Source organism: Podarcis bocagei (assembly GCF_964188305.1).
Source record: "Podarcis bocagei genome assembly, chromosome: 11".
NCBI classification, from domain to species: Eukaryota; Metazoa; Chordata; class Lepidosauria; order Squamata; family Lacertidae; genus Podarcis; species Podarcis bocagei.
This window is the reverse complement of record NC_138136.1, coordinates 7,683,169-7,702,358: the sequence shown is the minus strand read 5'-3', so window position 1 is coordinate 7,702,358 and position 19,190 is coordinate 7,683,169. Positions and strand designations below refer to the sequence as shown.

Genomic DNA, 19,190 nt, shown 5'->3' with positions numbered 1-19,190 from the left:
TCTGCTGCAGAGGTCCCCAACATCTGTGTGAGCAGAGGTAGATTGCATCAGCAGGTTGACTCCACTGGAAGTCACTCCAAGAGAAACAAAGATTACTCTAATATTTAAACATCTTCTTAAACATTTTCGTTGGGTTTAAGTAAATCCCTGAGTTAATTGGATATTTTATTTCTGCAAATAGCAGGTACCGTATTTTTCGCTCTATAGGACACACTTTTTCCCCTCCAAAAATGATGGGGAAATGTGTCTGTGTCCTATGGAGCGAATGCAGGCTTTCGCAGAAGCCCGGAGAGCGAGAGGGGTCGGTGCGCACTGACCCCTCTCGCTCTCCAGGCTTCAGGAAGCTATCTGCAAGCCTTCGGAGCGCGGCAGGAGTGCCTTCCGGGCTCCGAAGGCTTGTGGATAGCAGCCTGCAGCCCGAAGCCCGGGGAGCGCAGCGCTGCGCACCCCGGGCTTCGGGCAACTATCCACAAGCCTTGGGAGCCCGGCGGGGCTTGCGGATAGCAGCAAGCTCCGGGAGCGAAGACGAGGTTGTGCGCAGCCCCGCAGCTAAAAAGGAAGCCAAGACAGCGAGTGGGATCCATCCTGCTTGCTGTCTTGGCTTCTGCCAAAGCCGCGCCCAGCCTCTCCCGGCTGGAGAGGTTGTGCGTGGCTAAAGAGGAACCCCGCTGGCTGTCTTGGCTTCTTTGCTCTTTGGGGCTTGGGGTGGGGGAAATATTTTTTTTTATTATTCCCCCCCCCAAAAAAACCCTAGGTGCGCCCTATGGTCCAGTGCGCCCTATAGAGCGAAAAATACGGTATCTGTTTGAGGTTTTTGCAAAACTCTTTGTAAATTCAGTGAGAATAAGATTGGAGAGATGTTATTCTCTGGTGAACACACATCATGGTGGGTTGTGCTACCCTATTGTGTAAGAAGACCAGAAATGTTGGGGAAAAGTAAAATGTATGGCAGTCATTCCCAGCCTCAGATGTTTTGGACTACAACTTCAATGTGGCCATGTCAACACAGACATATACTGCCTGGGACTGATGGGAGTTGTAGTCCAAAACATCTAGAAGCACCAGGCTGGGAAAGACTGCTCTATGACAACTGAGCATTACATAGATACTTCAGTTGATGTTCTTTACCCTAGAATAATCCGACTGATGAGCAACATCAAAACTCCTTTAGGCTCTGCCTTATTGGTTGAATCAGATTCAAAAGAAACCAGGAATATGAAGCCCTGAGTAATTAAAGTCATATAACTAAAAGTGATATTTGTAGCCATCGTAAGGAAGAACTGTTATTATTTATTTTCCATCGCCCTCTTCATTATATGCACCCAGCCATATTTATAGAATAGTATAAAATTGGAATGATAAATATATATATATAACTTTCCTTTCCCTGTGATTTTATTTCTTTAAGCTGTCCAGTGCCAGATGAAGGAGACGTCCTGAAATTTAACTCCAAATTTGAATCGGGAAATTTACGCAAAGTTATTCAGATCAGAAAGTAAGATGTTGTCATTTGTTTTACTTCGTTTTTAATTTTGAAGCTGTTCTTCATTTTAAGACTTGTTTCTGTTCATCTTTAGAAATGAGTATGATCTCATTCTGAACTCTGACATAAACAGCAATCATTATCACCAGTGGTTTTACTTTGAAGCCAGCGGAATGCGAGCAGGTGTTGCCTACCGATTTAATATAATCAACTGTGAAAAGACAAATAGTCAGTTTAATTATGGTAAGACATGTTTTTCTTCTCTTATTCAAAAGAAGTGCCTAGGAAGAATGTGGATTTATTCAGTTGTACAAAACCTTCACAGTGCTTTCCCCCCCTAGTGATAAAGAAATATATATTTTGAAGGGTTAGATTGTTACGTAGCTTTATCAACTCTCAGCAATCAAAATGACACTCAAGCTTAGTTGATTATTTATCTTGGCATATTCAGAATGCAGAATGATAACTTTTTAATATATTAGATGGTATTTTCCTTGATTAAAAAGTTAAGTTTTCCTTTAACTCTATGCTCTCTAAACCATGGGTAGGCAAACTAAGGCCCAGGGGCCGGATCCGGCCCAATCGCCTTCTAAATCCATCTTGTGGACGGTCCGGGAATCAGTGTGTTTTTACATGAGTAGAATGTGTCCTTTTATTTAAAGTGCATCTCTGCATGATTTGTGGGGCCTGCCTGGTGTTTTTACATGAGCAGAATGTGTGCTTTTATTTAAAATGCATCTCTGGGTTATTTGTGGGACATAGGAATTTGTTCATTTCCCCACCCAAAATATAGTCCGGCCCCCCACAAGGGCTGAGGGACAGTGGACCGGCCCCATACTGAAAATGTTTGCTGACCCTTGCTCTAGACAAGTATATTTCTTCACTGAATACATGCAACCATGTTGAATCACGTAATATATTTTGCTTGAAGGTATGCAGCCCCTTATGTACTCTGTTCAAGATGCACTAAATGGCAGACCCTGGTGGACTCGTGTAGGAACTGATATTTGTTACTACAAGTAAGTATAACTGTAAATGGAGGAAATAAAACATTGAATTAAATGGGCTGAAAAACTAACTTAACTATATTAGTAATTAACACTGTTTTTAAAACTAACAATGTTAGAGTATATTGAACTGGTTAGATTAACAGAGGCAATTAGATCACACTAGACAAGAGTTTCAGAAAGCATGGGGAAAATGCAGAGAATACTACACAAAACAGCACCCTAAAATACATACCTGGACTTGTTTCGATTATTGTCTGCAGGAGACTTTGTGGATATTTAAGTTATAATTAGAAAAATCTTAATAATTATTCATAAAGGAAGCAGTTTATAAGAAGTAAATAAGGAGGCCAGATACAGGATAAAGGAAGTCTTTTATTTGGTTGTTTGTATTGTTGTATGTTATGCTCACTGTATGTTATGTTCATGTTTAATGTGGGTGGATTTGTGTATTGGGGATGGGAGGTTTGTGTTATGTTGTAAATAAAATTATAATTAAAAATAAAAACTAATAAAAGGAGAATTCAAATTTCAACCTTTGTTAATTTGTACTAAAGGTACTGTAATAGTTGAGTGAGTGATGCGTCTCTGCAGATTATTTACCATAAATTGTAGCATGCACTGCATCTTTAATCTAATTCTAAAATGTTGTTTCTAGGAATCACTTTTCAAGAAGTTCCATTGCAGCCGGCGGCCAGAAGGGAAAATCCTACTACACAATTACCTTCACTGTCAGTTTCCAGCATAAGGATGATGTTTGTTACTTTGCTTACCATTACCCATATACTTACTCAGCTTTAATGGTGAGTTAATTTGATCTTATGGGAGTTAATTTGAGCTTATGGGACGCTTATGGGACGCAGGTGGCACTGTGGGTTAAACCACAGAGCCTAGGACATGCTGATTGGAAGGTCGGCGGTTCGAATCCCCACGACGGGGTGAGCTCCCGTTGCTCAGTCCCTGCTCCTGCCAACCTAGCAGTTCGAAAGCACGTCCAAGTGCAAGTAGATAAATAGGTACCGCTCCAGCGGGAAGGTAAACGGTGTTTCTGTGCGCTGCTCTGGTTCACCAGAAGCGGCTTAGTCATGCTGGCCACATGTATGTCGGCTCCCTCAGCCAATAAAGCGAGATGACGCCCCAACCCCAGAGTCGGTCACGACTGGACATAATGGTCAGGGGTCCCTTTACCTTTACCTTTAATTTGAGCTTAGGTAGAGGCATAATTTGTTTATGCACATTTTTACTTCAACGATTTCAAGTATTTTAACTACATGGCTTGATAGTGATCACAAAAATAGCTAGATGCAAAAGCACTTTATGTTTGAAAACAGCTGAAATGTTCATACATAAAGTTTAGGAAAGTAAAAATTTATTTATTTTTTACAAGTAAAGCTCCTGTAAACTAATGGAGTAAAAAGTTTAGCATTAATTCTGAATAACCAGGACTTTGCAGATGTAGAGCACAACGTTGGCTCTAGTTGATTTGTTTCAGCTGTAGGCCATAGCAATGCAGATTAGAGATGGGGTTTGACAAAATGATGTTGGTACAAAAATAATAAATGTAAACTTTAATACATTCAGTTTGCAAGAGGTTATGGGCCATAAATGTAGGAATACATATAACACTTTACAGATGTCAAGTGCCCCCCTCCCCCAAAAAAGGTATGGTGGCCTCTGATAACAGAGGAAGCAGTTTTCTGTTGGGCGGGGGGCGGTCTTCAGAAAAACTCTGTTTTGAAATAAAACTGCATTGTTTTACAAGTATACTGGTGGAGAACAGTTCTAGAACTGCTGGTGGTGCCTGCTGTCTTTTAAGCACAGGAAAAGCTAAACCTGTAGTTATGGTAAAATATGAAACAAACCCTGGCTATAGGCTTACAGTCTAATTCTTTTTGTCATGAAGATGCATCTCAAAAAACTGGACTCCACACACAATCCTCAGCAGATATATTTTCGACAAGACGTTTTGTGTGAGACACTCTCTGGAAACAGCTGTCCCATAGTAACTATAACCGCCATGCCGGAGTCAGATTACTATGAACATATCTGTCAGTTCAGTAAGTACAAGGTTTTTCTCCTTTTTCACTGAGAATTTATATCTATATTTGTTTTTCTGAATGCAGGCTGCTTTGTAAAAGATACGTGAATTGCATATAGATGTTCTGGAAAGTGTAATTTGTGGGCCTAATTAAACATGCCAGGCAGCCACATCTACCTGCTCAACGCTTTATGCCATATGTATATTCTACTTTAATGAATTCAAGTTCTTTAATTACATTCATTTCATGTTCTAGTTCATATGTGTCAATTCGTAATAAGCAAGCTGCTGTGACTTGTGATTGTATCATGCTATTTTGCTTGTGCTGTGTTTTTTTATTTTTTAGGAAACCGTCCTTATATTTTCTTATGTGCTCGTGTTCATCCCGGAGAGACTAATGCAAGCTGGGTTATGAAGGGAACTTTGGAATATCTCATGAGTAATACTCCTGCTGCCCAAAGTTTACGAGAATCCTATATTTTTAAAATTGTACCAATGCTTAATCCTGATGGGGTCATTAATGGAAAGTAAGTTTTTAAGTGTATTCAGCAGCAAAGATCATGCTTCGTAGGCACTTCCAAACCAAGTTTAGGCCGTGGACTTTCTGTCCTTTTGCCGCAATATTCAATGAACAGTGCAATGAAAACGTCAGCCCAGTATGCAAGCAGCTGTGAACTCCATGTTAGGGATCAGTAAAAAGCGATAAAAAATAACATCAGAATAACTTTATACAAATCCATGGTGTGGCCACACTTGGAATATAGTGCACAGTTCTGGCTGTCCCGCCTCAAAAAGGATATTGTAGAGCTAGAAAAAGTCAGAAAAGGGCAACCAAAATTATCAGAGGCTGGAGCAACTGGCTTATAAGGAAAGATTACAGCATTTGGGGTTACTTGCCTTTTTTCTAAACTAAATGAGAACATGATTGATGTGTGTAAAATTATCCATGGTGTGGGGAAAGTATACAGTGGTACCTCTGGATGCAAACAGGATCCGTTCCGGAGCCTCATTCACATCCTGAAGAGAACACAAGCAGCACGTGCACGGGTTGTGATTCGCCGCTTCTGTGCATTCGTGTGACGTCATTTTGAGCGTCTGCACATGCGTGAGCGGCAAAGCCCAGAAGTAACGCATTATTGGAACGCGTTACTTCCGGGTCGCTGCAGAGCGCAACCCAAAAACGCTCAACCTGAAGCAACTTTAACCCGAGGTATGACTGTATAGGCTTTTTCCTGTCATAACACTAGAACCCGGCGTCTTCCAGTGAAGCTGAAATGTGGGTGACAGGGGTGCCCACTTGAATAAAATATTGGGGGGGCCCAAGGTAAGCCCTGCCCCACATAATTATTCACATGATGTGGCACACAAACACCGTTTGAATGGTCATGCTCATCAGTTTGGGGGGCAGTGCCCTCAAAAAAAATTGGGGGGGGGAGAGGAAAGGCACCTCGGCCTCTAAGAGTTTGCTCTTATGGGGGGAAATTTAGGACAGACAAAAGTAAGCACTTTTTCATGCAGCACATAGCTAAACTGTGGAATTTACTATCACAAAATGTAATAATTCCCAGCAGTTTAGACAAATGCTGGATACAAGCAGGATAGCTTTCTAATACCATGATTGATTTTCACTGAACTGGTTTTTAAAAAATCAAACGGCTAAAACAAGACTTTAAAGACTTCTTTGTCTTAATAAAATTGCACAAAATAGCCACAAAAGTTGTCTCACAGACTTACTTGGAGGGGGAAACATTTTTGCTTGGGACAGTAAGAACTTACTGAGATTGTCTTTCTCCTGTAGTCATCGCTGTTCTTTAAGCGGGGAGGACCTGAACAGACAATGGCAAAACCCCAACCTAGATCTGCACCCCACCATTTATCATGCCAAAGGCCTGCTGCAGTATTTGGCTACCATAAAACGTTTGCCCCTGGTAAGTGTTCGTATCCGTGTGCTCACCCAGTTCACTCCACTGAAGTAAAAGCATCGGAGGTCATTCTGGCATTGCATGAAAATGCCCCTTCCTCTCCCAAAATATATGAAATCTGCGAAGGAACTCTTTTGACAGATGTTTCTCCTTAGAAACTTCTACACTTCTACCTCCGCAGATCCCATGCTCTGCTTTTAAATGTGGTCAGTATTATTAGCAGCGACAGACAGATGAGACTCTTCATGTGATTTTCTGTAGGTGTGGCTTTCTGTAGATCAGGAGTGACTAACTGTTGTTGGTCCAATGGCCATATTGACGCTTTGCCACCACCCCCGCAGGCCTCATGTCAGTAGTGTGTGCGGCCAGTGTGTGTGCATGCACGCATGTGCATACATAAACGTGCAGGTGCACAGTACCGTTTGCTATGCATAGGTCATTTGTAAAGGTAAAGGACCCCTGACAGTTAAGTCCAGTCGCGGACGACTCTGGGGTTGTGGCGCTCATCTCTTTACTGGCCCAGGGAGCCGATGTTTGTCCGCAGACAGTTTTTCCAGGTCATGTGGCCAGCATGACTAAGCCGCTTCTGGTGAACCAGAGCAGCGCACGGAAACGCCGTTTACCTTCCTGCCGGGGTGATACCTATTTATCTACTTGCACATTGACGTGCTTTCGAACTGTTAGGTTGGCAGGAGGTGGGACCGAGCAACGGGAGCTCACCCTGTCATGGGGATTCGAACCGATGACCTTCCAATTGGCAAGCCCTAGGCTCAGTGGTTTAGACCACAGCGCCACCCACGTCTCAACATAGGTCATTCTAGGCAACATAAAAAGCAGCATTTATCCCTACACCAGCGTTGGATATGTGTGGAAATGTTGCATTTCCCTCTCAAAAAGCAAGCAGGTTTTATCCCAAATCTTGCCTTCTATCACTGTGCCATTGAGAGCGTGCTCACTTATGGCTTATGTGTGTGGTACGGAATCTGTACTGTCCAGGACAGGATGGAGTTGTGCAGGGTTGTTAAGGCAGCAGAGAGCATTGTTGGCTGCCCACTCTCCACCTTAGAGCAGATTTATGCCACAAGGTGCCATAGGAAGGCACTGGACATAGTAAAAGATCCATCGCATCCTGGTCACTGTCTCTTCGAGCTCTTGCCGTCGGGACGGAGATACAGGACGATGAAGACAAGAACGAGCCGTCTTAAGAACAGCTTCTTCTCCAGAGCGATCTCGGCCCTGAATGGGAAGCCCGGACTTTGAAAGTCATCTAATCTCCCTTGCTGTATTACACTGTATTGTTTAATTAGTGTTTTTATGGAGCATTCAAGTAATTTCGTTGTCCCCGAAGGGGGCAATGACAATAAGGATATTCTTATTCTTCTTATTCTTATTCTTATTCTTAGTGCTGTGGTGTTTCATGCTAAGATCAAAGGTCTCTCTTTAGAGAAAATCTTTGAAGAGCAGGCAGAGGAAATTAGACTTCAGGATCCCAGGATGTTTGTATGTGAATGGAGGCAGAATGTTGGTGAAAAGGGAAAGACATGAATGCTTCTGTTACATTTAGTTGGGCTAATTTTCATTCTTCCTTTTTTACATAGTTGAACCATCTGAGAGAATGTAAAGAGGTTTTGGACTATTTCTCAGGATTTGTTACTTGATTTCATTGTTATGTAAAATGACTTTTAACAATACTTAATTCCATTTCATTCATTTCTTTTTTATGTTATGTTTCCTTCTCTCTTTTTTAAATCAAGAGTTCTAAGCCAAACTTCACACTTTTGTCCTTGTTCATATGTAATAGTCCTGATATGATAAAACATTGTGTGTTCCATCTTAGCCCTTCCCTGTTGCACAACCAAACTGGGAATCTGTGACTAAGAGTTCATGATTAAAAGCAGGATCTGATTCTGGTTTCATATCCTCATTTGGAGGGAACATTTTAATAATGATTTCCCAGTTCAAGCATCATAAGAAACAGGTTTAAGAAACAGATAGATTCACTGAAGCTGCTTATGTGAGGGAAGGCAGGAGCATACAGTTAGCTCCCAAGCCAATAAACCATAGTTTATTAGCCTGGGATCATTACATCAGAACGTGGCCTTTGACTCCTTGAATAAATGGGATTCATTACAGAGTAATAAAAGACAGCACAGAAATTGAACAAACTGTATATAATTGATGAGCTGGAATATTTGTGAAAAGTCTCTGCCCCCAGTTAATTTATAATTGTTATAATTTGGCTATTATTGGGGGAATATTTGAAAACTAATAAAAAATTACTTACAAAAAAAGACAATATCTCTGCCCCACTACAGATACAAGAAAGTTGCATCTTCTATAACTTTTGAAAACTTTATTTCTCCTAGGTTTTTTGTGATTATCATGGTCACTCTCGCAAGAAAAACGTATTTATGTATGGCTGCAGCATCAAGGAAACCATCTGGCACACTAATCTTAGTGCTGCTTCTTGCGATGTGGTTGAAGACCTTGGCTATAGGGTGAGTTGTTGCTTTAAAAATCCAAACAAGGCCACAACAGATTCATAATTTCTATTTCTATTTATATTGTCTAATCCTCAAGTGATAACACTGCCAGTAGTATTTTGCCCAGAGGAGGTCCATTGAAATTGAAAGACCTGAGTTATATCCACAAATTCCAGTGTGTCCACTCAATGAGCTATGACTAACATGAATACAACCCACTGTTCTGGAAAATTTAACTATCTGGTTTTTAATTAGTGAAGTGAACATAAAACAGCTTCCTTAAAAAATCCAGTAAAATTTCATGTAAGAAACTATTAAAACATTGGGGATAGATAGATAAATATTCTATATATTGTTGATATGCATCATATGTAAATATATTTTAATTAATTTTCCCTGTCTGTTCATTCTACGGCTATAGCCTAAAACCCCAATAATATATTATTACTGTACTAAGGAGAATGCTTTAATAAAGTTTTGCAGAATTATAAAGGATAAAGAATAGAAGTATATTTATTTTTATTAATAATTTTTATTGCTTTTCCAATAAAAACAGCCAATCAACATATCTAAATCATAATCCAATTAAAAATAATAAACTAATTTTTTTTTTTAAAAAAATTGTAATCCAAATTGTAATTATTAATTTTTCCGGGCTCCCCATAGTCTGGATCTCTGAAGCATATCTCCAAATCTTCGTTCCTGCCTCTTCTCATTGTTTTCATATTTTCCGCCTTAAGAATAGAAGTATATTTATAATCATAGGCGCCGACTCCATGGGGCTTGAGGGGGCCCAAGCCCCCTCAAAAATTCGTTTGGGGGGGCTCTGCCCCCCAATAATCTCCGGCGCCCCTCCAGCAGAGCACCATCGCCGCCCCTCCCCCAGCCCAAAATGCACAGGGTCGGGCTGCATGCCTCCTGCCCTCCCTCCCGAGCAAAAGCTCCACCCAATTTCCTTCGGAGCTGATTAATAGGCGCAGCACGCTCTCCCCTATTCGCTCACGAGGAGGCGGCGCCACTTTATTTGCATATTCATGAGCTTATTTATTATTCATGAGCTTTCCCGCCCCCCCCCCCAATATTTTTTATAAGTCCGCGTCCCTGTTTATAATACAATTGTAGAAGAATTGGCAAGCCAGATCCTCAACAGTTTGGACAAGTCTCATGAGGCTAGAAGCTCCTTCCCCTCCATTCTACATCTGGTATCACTGCAGTGGGATATAAAATCACAGCCGCAACCCACACGCTGGATTGTATCTCATATAATAATAATAATAATTTATTATTTATACCCCGCCCATCTGGCTGGGCTTCCCCAGCCACTCTGGGCGGCTTCCAAAAGAATATTAAAATACTATAATACATCAAACATTAAAAGCTTCCCGAAACAGGGCTGCCTTCAGATGTCTTCTAAAAGCCTGGTAGTTGTTGTTCTCTTTGACATCTGGTGGGAGGGTGTTCCACAGGGCGGGTGCCACTACCAAGAAGGCCCTCTGCCTGGTTCCCTGTAACTTGGCTTCTCGCAGTGAGGGAACCGCCAGAAGGCCCTCGGTGCTGGACCTCAGTGTCCGGCCAGAACGATGGGGGTGGAGACGCTCCTTCAGATATACTGGACCAAGGCCGTTTAGGGCTTTAAAGGTCAGCACCAACACTTTGAATTGTGCTCGGAAACGTACTGGGAGCCAATGTAGGTCTTTCAAGACCGGTGTTATGTGGTCTCGGCGGCCGCTCCCAGTCACCAGTCTAGCTACCGCATTCTGGATTAGTTGTAGTTTCCGAGTCACCTTCAAAGGTAGCCCCACGTAGAGTGCATTGCAGTAGTCCAAGCGGGAGATAACCAGAGCATGCACCACTCTGGCGAGACAGTCCGCAGGCAGATAGGGTCTCAGCCTACGTACCAGATGGAGCTGGTAAACAGCTGCCCTGGACACAGATTTGACCTGTGCCTCCATGGACAGCTGTGAGTCCAAAATGACTCCCAGGCTGCACACCTGGTCCTTCAGGGGCACAGTTACCCCATTCAGGACCAGGGAATCCTCCACACCTGCCCGCCTCCTGTCCCCCAAAAACAGTACTTCTGTCTTGTCAGGATTCAACCTCAATCTGTTAGCCGCCATCCAACCTCCAACCGCCTCCAGGCACTCACAGGCACTCATACTGCTGTTCCTCACATAGTGGACTTCCATTTGGTTGTACAAACTGTATAAATAGGGAATGCCCTGCTTTTTCTTTTTTTTTAATAGCTGGGTGGTATTCTCATGAGTGTCCACTACATCACAAAAGTTCCTCTCATTTTTTGTGTAGTTTTCCCTGACTCTGGCTACTTTTAGGCATACGGTGAGAACTTTTTTTTATTCTGCCAAGTCTTCGTGGTGTAATAATTTTTCTGCTAACCATCCAGCTGTTTTATTACGGTTGTTTTCTGTGTTTGTATTGGTACTTTAAGTGGCGCTTTTTGCTGCTGTTGTATTTCGTGTTGTTATATATTTGTTAGCTGCCCTGGCCTTGCTTTAGGGGGGAAAGGTGGGGTATAAATCAGTTGAAATAAATTATTGGAATGCATCCTTCTTCTAGCCTTAATTTTTTATTTATTTGCATCTAAATAATATGTAGCCTGAAATCCACAGGAATTCAGTTCCGGTTATATACTTTTTCACATATTGAAAGTGGACCAAGTAACGCACCTTTTAATATTCAGTGGTTTCTTGACATTGTACCTGCTAAGCTTTTTAACAGTTTCAGACTGCTGTTAAATACTTCCTTCCTCTAGACCCTTCCAAAGATTCTGAGTCAGACAGCGCCAGCATTCTGCATGAGCAGCTGCAGTTTTGTAGTAGAAAAGTCCAAGGAATCTACAGCACGTGTTGTTGTTTGGAGAGAAATAGGCGTTCAGAGGAGTTACACCATGGAAAGCACATTATGTGGATGTGACCAGGGGAAGTACAAGGTAAAAAATAAAACTGAATTGTAAAAATGGCATCTGTATATTTAACGAGTCTGAAAAAGTAATCTTGTGCATTGCCTGGATTCTCTTTAGAGGAACGCTTTGAAATATGTATTATCTAAGGGCCAAACCACATATTAGGGTAAGCAAACATTTTTTTCAAATGGTTCAGCCTGGCCACTTTCTTTAAAAAGGGAGGTGAAAGGGAGAAATCTGTCAGGTCTCAATCTGGGACATGCCACTGATCTGGATTGTGTCCCTGCAAAGGTTTTCTGCCAAAAACTGCCCCTAACCATGCCTGTAATTTGTCCCTGAATGTGCTTTGCAGTAAGCAATACCTTTGGGGGTTAATAGCAGAGGAGATTTTAAAGCAAATAATAGGCCAGAAGCATGTTCAGGATAAAAGGGACGTGGGTGGCGCTGCGGGTTAAACCACAGAGCCTAGGACTTGCCGATCAGAAGGTCGGCGGTTCAAATCCCCGCGACGGGGTGAGCTCCCGTTCCTCGGTCCCTGCTCCTGCCAACCTAGCAGTTCGAAAGCACGTCAAAGTGCAAGCAGATAAATAGGTACCACTCCGGCGGGAAGGTAAACACCGTTTCTGTGGGCTGCTCTGGTTCGCCAGAAGCGGCTTAGTCATGCTGGCCACATGACCCGGAAGCTGTACGCCAGCTCCCTTGGCCAATAAAGCGAGATGAGCGCCGCAACCCCAGAGTCGGCCACGACTGGATCTAATGGTCAGGGGTCCCTTTACCTTTCTGTTCAGAATGGTGTCCCGCAAATGCTTTTTCTTCAAAATAAAGTGGCCAGTTTAGCCTACTTTTTGAATGGCATGTTTATCATAGCTTGTACTCTGGACCCCAAACACATCTTATAAAGATATAAACTTTGGGGATCATCCGGTTTTGCATTTATTGCTTTAATACTTTAATTAGCTGGTCTTGCATCTCTTCATAAGACAAACTGTGCCAGGAGTTATTTTTAGCAATAGCATCAGACATAATTAAACTAACCACTCAGTGAATATGTTGTTCTCTAATTAGGGCTTACAAATTGGGACACGTGAACTCGAAGAGATGGGAGCCAAGTTCTGTTCTGGTTTATTGCGTTTGAAAAGGTTGACATCACCACTAGAATACAACCTGCCATCTACGCTCTTTGACATTGAAAATGAATTGATTGAATCCAATTGTAAAGTGACAAGGTAGTACGAGCTTAAAATGTTGTTGTACTAAATGTTTATTTGTTTCAGAATACTTAAATTCCACTTATGAAGTTGTTTTCAAGAGATTCTTACAATAAAACAATACATTCAAATCTGGTAACAGGAAGAGGAATACCATGGTGACCCTGTGGTGCCAGGTTTATGCAGCTAACATTTCCTTCTTTCATCCTTGCCCTTCCTGGTGTTGCCCCTCTGCCTCCGCCTACAAGACTGCAGACATCACTGATGATCTGAGAGACAAGGGATAGTGGATGGAGCAGCTGGGTCTCATCCAGTCCATGATGGAGGCAAGTCTTCTCTTGCCAGGCAACAGTTCTCAGTGATGTCCTCTAGATAAAATAAGAATATGAAACAGTTGGAGGCGGGGAATTTAAAATGTAGTAACTACAGCAGAAGGTAGATTTCAGTGCAAATTTGGGGTGTGTGTGTCTGTAAAACAGATGGAGAAAGAAAAGCAATGCCCAACACATGTCCAAATCAATTTTTCTACGTGTGCATGTAAAGAACACTCTGCATCCGTAACCTGGGTTGCTGAATCTGGAGCAGGATCTCTGTGTAAAGAACACAATTTCAGACAGACATTTTGTAGTACGTACCTAACTATGGCTTTCTCAGCTCTTTAATCATTTTAACACCTAAAATGAAAGGACCAGCTTCCTTTCAGAGGTACGTTTCAAATTATCTTTGTTGGATAGCGTTTGAGATTGATTTTTGGTAGAGTCTAGTGGCACATTTCACTGCTAGAATTGATAGTGGGCAAAGATTCTCATGGCCTGGGAAATGGTGAGATTTCCCTTTTGTCTTCAGACATGTGAAGACGCTTCCCTTTCCCCACTGTCTGTGGTTTCACTCACCTACTGTGCTGTCACAGTGAAGTGATGCACTGTTTTCATTTCTGTTGTCTTTGTGTGATGCACTTTAATCGGTTTTATATGAAAGTTGACCTGACTTGCTCTGCAAAAATGTTTCGGGGGGGGGGAGGGTAAAGCTTCAGTGAAGAAACTTGTCTTGTAGAAAATGTCCTCCTGATTGAATCTCCCAAACCTGTTTCCTTAGGAGACCACATTGACACCCATTGCTTATTTTTCTTTACTTCATTTTAATAAAAACACATTGAAATCTCAGTAATCTTGGAATAACTTTTGTTATAAACATTAGCCTCAGTTTTGTTACTGTCGAAATTACTTTTCTATTTTTAGTTTGTTTTTTCATTCTGTGGCTCTGACAAACTAGTTGGTGCAGTTCGGCATGCTGTGAAAGGGGCAGTTATCCAGTGTATAAAAATGCCCTATTCTGGTGTCTGCCTAAAAATGTGTTGATGGAGGAGCGGGGAGGCATGACTGGCCCCCACATTCCCATCACTGCTGGCTGCAGCCTTGGATTCTTTGCATCTCCAGCTGAATGCGCTTGGGATCCTTCTTGCAATTGGGAGCCCTCATCACACAGATCTCTGTTCCCAGGAGGCTTCAAGAGAACATGCAAGAATCCTCCTTCAGACCTTCCTTTCAGTGCGATGTCATAGGGGGAGCCACCAGGGCTGATCCATGCAGAGAGGATAGAGAGAATGCATATGGCCTTTTGCCACACAGGCTTTCGTGTTTCTGGGTCTATGTGTTGCGTGTTTTGAAAATTCAGAGTTCAGAATGTTTTGTTAATATAAGATTCATATTTATTGATGAAGGGCTTAGTAAGATGATGTTGTTGCTGCCAATTTTGGGGAAGAATGGTAATGCATCTCCTATATAACATTTGGCACTCAATGATACATAGCTGTCAACCGTCCCCTATTTGGCGGGAAACTCCCTTATCCCAGCGCCGTGTCCCGCTGCTGTCCCGGATTGATGATGTCCCTTAAATTTCCCGGGTTTCATGCTTGCCCGGCTCGGGAGGGAAGCAGCGGCTCGGGGTCCTCCGCTTCGAGAGAGCGAGAGAGAGTGTGCGCACGAGCTGCCGCGTCTCCGTCTCTCCCTTTTCCCCCTCGGGGGTGCGTCGTGAGGAGACGGGTGGCGGCGGGCAGGCAGGCAGCCCCTCTCTTGCGAGACTTCCGCCGCGCTGCCAGGGGAAGCCAGAGGTGGTGGCAGCGGCCTGAGGGAGGAGGAAGAGGAGGGGATGGGGAGGGACATAGAAGGGCGGTGCTTCAGCGGCCGCTGCGGCGCCGCAACCGCCTCATGCCGGGCTCGCGGGTAGCGTGGGTGAGAGTCTCTCTCCCTCCCTCTCGGGCGGGGAAGAGCCGATGGAACTCATAAGATAAGCAAAATCCCTTATTTTGGCTGCTGATCCCTTATTTTCGAGGCTGCTGGTCCCTTATTTTCAAATCTGTAAGTTGACAGCTATGCAATGATAGAATGAATGGCTATAGTTATCATGTTATTGGTCCAGAGCCTCTTGGCCACATTTTAGAAAAACTAATTAGTTTTTTCATTGCGTTAAATATGTTTATGCTGGGAAGCTGCTTCACTTGAGCATAATAGACGATAAGCCTACTCTCCTGGTGTTCTTGCTGCAGCCCCACTACGTACGTTCTGGAAGAAGACGAACCTCGCTTTCTTGAAGAAGTGGATTATAGTGCAGAGAGCAATGATGAGCCGGATGTTGAGTTGGCCAATAATGCTGGTGACTATGAGCCCAGTCTCCAAGAAGAAGGACATTCTGACTCTGAAATTACAAGGACGCATTTGCCTTGAGACATCCTTGGAGCACAAAGAAGAAATTAAATACTCTGGATTGATTATGGAAGATGGACACGGAGGGGTATTTAATCCTGAGATTTTGCTCGAGCAGATTAACCGCAGTCAGTCCAGTTCAAAAACAATAAATGTCTCTGGCTTTTAAATGAGTTGACACTTGTTTTATTTAAAGAATTTAGTTCTTATCCTGAGCACTGAGCTTTATCACTTGATTGCCTGTTAAATATTGTTGCATGGCTATTTGTGTTCATCCCTATAATTACCAAAAAAATTAAGTAAGAAGTTATTGGTGTTTCAGAAGGCAGCAGCTACACTTTATTCCTTGCGATGCTGACTTCTGAGCTGGTTTCTGAAACTCACATAAACAGACCTTCTTGGTTTTGTGTGTGTTTGTGCGGACATTTCCCCCTCCATATTTTGCTGTATGTGTTTAACACAGCGCAGGGCTCACTCTGCAGTAGTTTGTTTTGCACTTAACTGAGAAAAAAACCCGGATGTACTGAGTGATGTATATCTTGAGCCTTAAATAAAATGTGATTACATGATTTTACTATCTGAATATCTAATTCAGAAAATATTTGTGTTTTGCACAGTAATTCCTTTTGCCAGGCAAAGGCTTTGATAGTCTTTGTAAAAACACATCAATCTATGTCTGTACTATACCACTTCATACAACAAGTAGGAGCTCATATGGTTGCAAGCTTCTCCATATAAAAACAGTTACTGAGCATAGGAAATCACCATGGAAAACAGGCAGGAGTCTAGTTACAGATAGGTAGCCGTGTTGGTCTGCCATAGTCAAAATAAAAAAATTCCTTCCAGTAGCACCTTAAAGACCAACTAAGTTAGTTCTTGGTATGAGCTTTCGTGTGCATGCACACTTCTTCAGATACTGCACACGAAAGCTCATACCAAGAACTAACTTAGTTGGTCTTTAAGGTGCTACTGGAAGGAATTTTTTTATTTTGAGGCAGGAGTCTGTTCTTCATGGCATAGCATTCTATGTGCAGCAATTTGGTGTGTGTTTTTTAATGGAGGAGCTTTCTGTCGTGTGCCTCTCCCCCACTTGTAGATTGAAGTGCTATAGTCCAGACATACAGTTGCCATCTCACCTGCTTTTTATGAGAACTAAGCCTTCCAGGAGTTATATATTTTATATATGCATTCATAACCTTCCTCCTGAAGTAAATATGAAACTTGGGGGAAACCTGTTTTATTAGTAAGTATAAACTTTAATTGTATGTATATTTAGTGACAGATACCAATAACATGGTTGTATTCAATTAAATCATCCCATTCATGAAAAGACTTCCCCTCCCTCTCTTCTCCCTGTGCCCCCCCCCCAAATATGCAGGTTTGGAAGAACCCACAGAACAGATTTAGAGGGCACACGGGGAAGGGGGGAAGGTATGCTGTGAAAGAGGAGTCCTTGTACAAATGGGGCAATGTTGCTGGATACATGCCTTAGTCCTGCCCCCCATTTAACATGCCCATAGCTAAAATAAATTGTGTGTGCCCTGGATGCATCACTTGTACTTCTCAGTTCTGCACACGTACTCCTAGAGGGATAGTGGTGTCCATTTGGAATGGAGTTTCCAGATGCATATTTGTTGTACCACTAGAATTCAGCGTGATTCAGAGAAAATTAAAATGAGAATTGAGAAAGTTTAAATGTGGTACCTAAATATGCAGATGCCCTAGATCAGGGGTCAGCAACCTTTTTCAGCTGTGGGCCGGTCCACCGTCCCTCAGACCATGTGGTGGGCCAGACTATATGGGGGGGTTGAACGAATTCCTATGCCCCACAAATCACCCAGAGATGCATTTTAAATAAAAGGACACATTCTACTCATGTAAAAACATGCTGATTCCAAGACGGTCTGTGGGCTGGATTGAGAAGGCGATTGGGCCACATCCAGCAACTGGGCCTTAGGTTGCCTACCCCTGCCCTAGATGCTCAAATTTTCATTTTGTCTTGGGTATACCCAATTATAGCTGCTGTTTCTGTCCCATCCTGCCCCACATCTTACTTTCTTGAGATTGTATATCAAATCAGATGCAAAATTGGCACCTAGACATGAATACTGAGAGGGCAGAACTCCATGTGTTACTTCCCTGTTGCATCTTCCTAGACAAAACACACCTGTTTACCCTCACAAACACCTGTCTCTGGTTTGGGGGGCATTAGAAATGGAGCTGGTTTGCATTTTTGTTTTGTTTTTTTGCAAATTAAACCAGCTGCTTGTTGGTCAAGAGGAACTGGTTTAATTTTGTAACTGGTCCTTCACTTACCAAGGAAACTTCCGGAAAGAAATAACATAATCAAAGCATTCTTTCGCGCGTGTTTGTCAAATGATCTTTTTTTAAAAAACGCTCTGAAGTGTTTCACATTGTAAGGTAAAATGAATAAATTTATGAAATGCTTTGAACCGAAATATCGAGAACCAAGAATTAGTATTATAGTTCCAAACCAGTATAAAAATTATTAAGGGCCCAAGCTGCCACTTTTGCTACACTTTGCAGCATTTCAGGATGCTGTGCCAATACTGTTCCCTGGGACCCAGGTATATAGAAATACTCTCCTAGTGGTGATATTACATTTCTGGCTGGGAGGTATGCAATGACTCCTCCTGGCGGCAGTAACATCCTTGCAACCAGGCTCCAGGATTCCCTTCTCCTCAACAGATGTTTGAGGAGCTAACACTCAGCCAGTATCTGTTGCTCTGTGGTTCAGTAAAACTGTGGATCAGAACCTTGAACCTTTTGTGACTTACAGAAGTGGTGGTGGGGGATATATTGCCATAAACATAAATGAGAATTAATTGATTCTGTACCTATTTGCTGTTTGCATTGTCCTAACAAACAAACTTCTTGTGAACATGGGGCTTTATAAATTACGTTGGCATAACAAGCAGTACTTCATTTCTTTTCCCCATCTCCTTAATCTATAAGGATTTAACAATCTTGCAGGCAATCTGTGAATGTTATAGAATAAATACCTGTGTTTTTAAAAGCCTTTTAACCTAATTTTGATTTTACAAAGTGATTTCTGATGCAAGCTTGAAATGGTGCAAGTATATAGATTTGGGTTGTACTTCCCTATTAACTTTTGAGGACTTTCTGAATTTAAGAGAGAAGATTGTGTATCTTTCCAGTAATACATTTTAATGAATGCTGGAATCTTCCTTTTAAAGTATTGTACCTCTCAGGCAAAGGTTGCCATTTGTGCCAATTTTCAGATGTTAGTATCATGTGAAATACTACACTTCTCTTAGCTGACGAAAGGCAGCAAATACTCAAATTAGGCTGTCAAAACAAAAACGTTTGTAGAAAAGTCAGGAAGCCCAGGTTTTAAAATAATTATTCAATGTAATGCTGTAATGATAAATTGTGGCAATATTAT

The 19,190-nt window shown here is 42.2% G+C and overlaps 1 protein-coding gene across 5 annotated transcripts in view; it reads left to right on the top strand.

The window, feature by feature from the left end:
- AGTPBP1 (ATP/GTP binding carboxypeptidase 1) overlaps window positions 1-15,933 on the top strand; it is a 64,517-nt gene extending 48,584 nt beyond the window's left edge. For all 5 annotated transcript variants that reach the window (XM_081213557.1, XM_081213559.1, XM_081213558.1 and 2 more), the window contains 11 exons: window positions 1,409-1,495; window positions 1,578-1,726; window positions 2,415-2,502; window positions 3,149-3,293; window positions 4,394-4,547; window positions 4,875-5,055; window positions 6,327-6,456; window positions 8,817-8,948; window positions 11,704-11,880; window positions 12,919-13,079; window positions 15,607-15,933. In XM_081213557.1, the coding sequence (XP_081069683.1) occupies window positions 1,409-1,495; window positions 1,578-1,726; window positions 2,415-2,502; window positions 3,149-3,293; window positions 4,394-4,547; window positions 4,875-5,055; window positions 6,327-6,456; window positions 8,817-8,948; window positions 11,704-11,880; window positions 12,919-13,079; window positions 15,607-15,784 (1,582 nt within the window). In that variant the 3' untranslated portion in view covers window positions 15,785-15,933. The remainder of the gene's footprint in view (window positions 1-1,408; window positions 1,496-1,577; window positions 1,727-2,414; window positions 2,503-3,148; window positions 3,294-4,393; window positions 4,548-4,874; window positions 5,056-6,326; window positions 6,457-8,816; window positions 8,949-11,703; window positions 11,881-12,918; window positions 13,080-15,606) is intronic.
- Window positions 15,934-19,190: the final 3,257 nt, after the last annotated feature.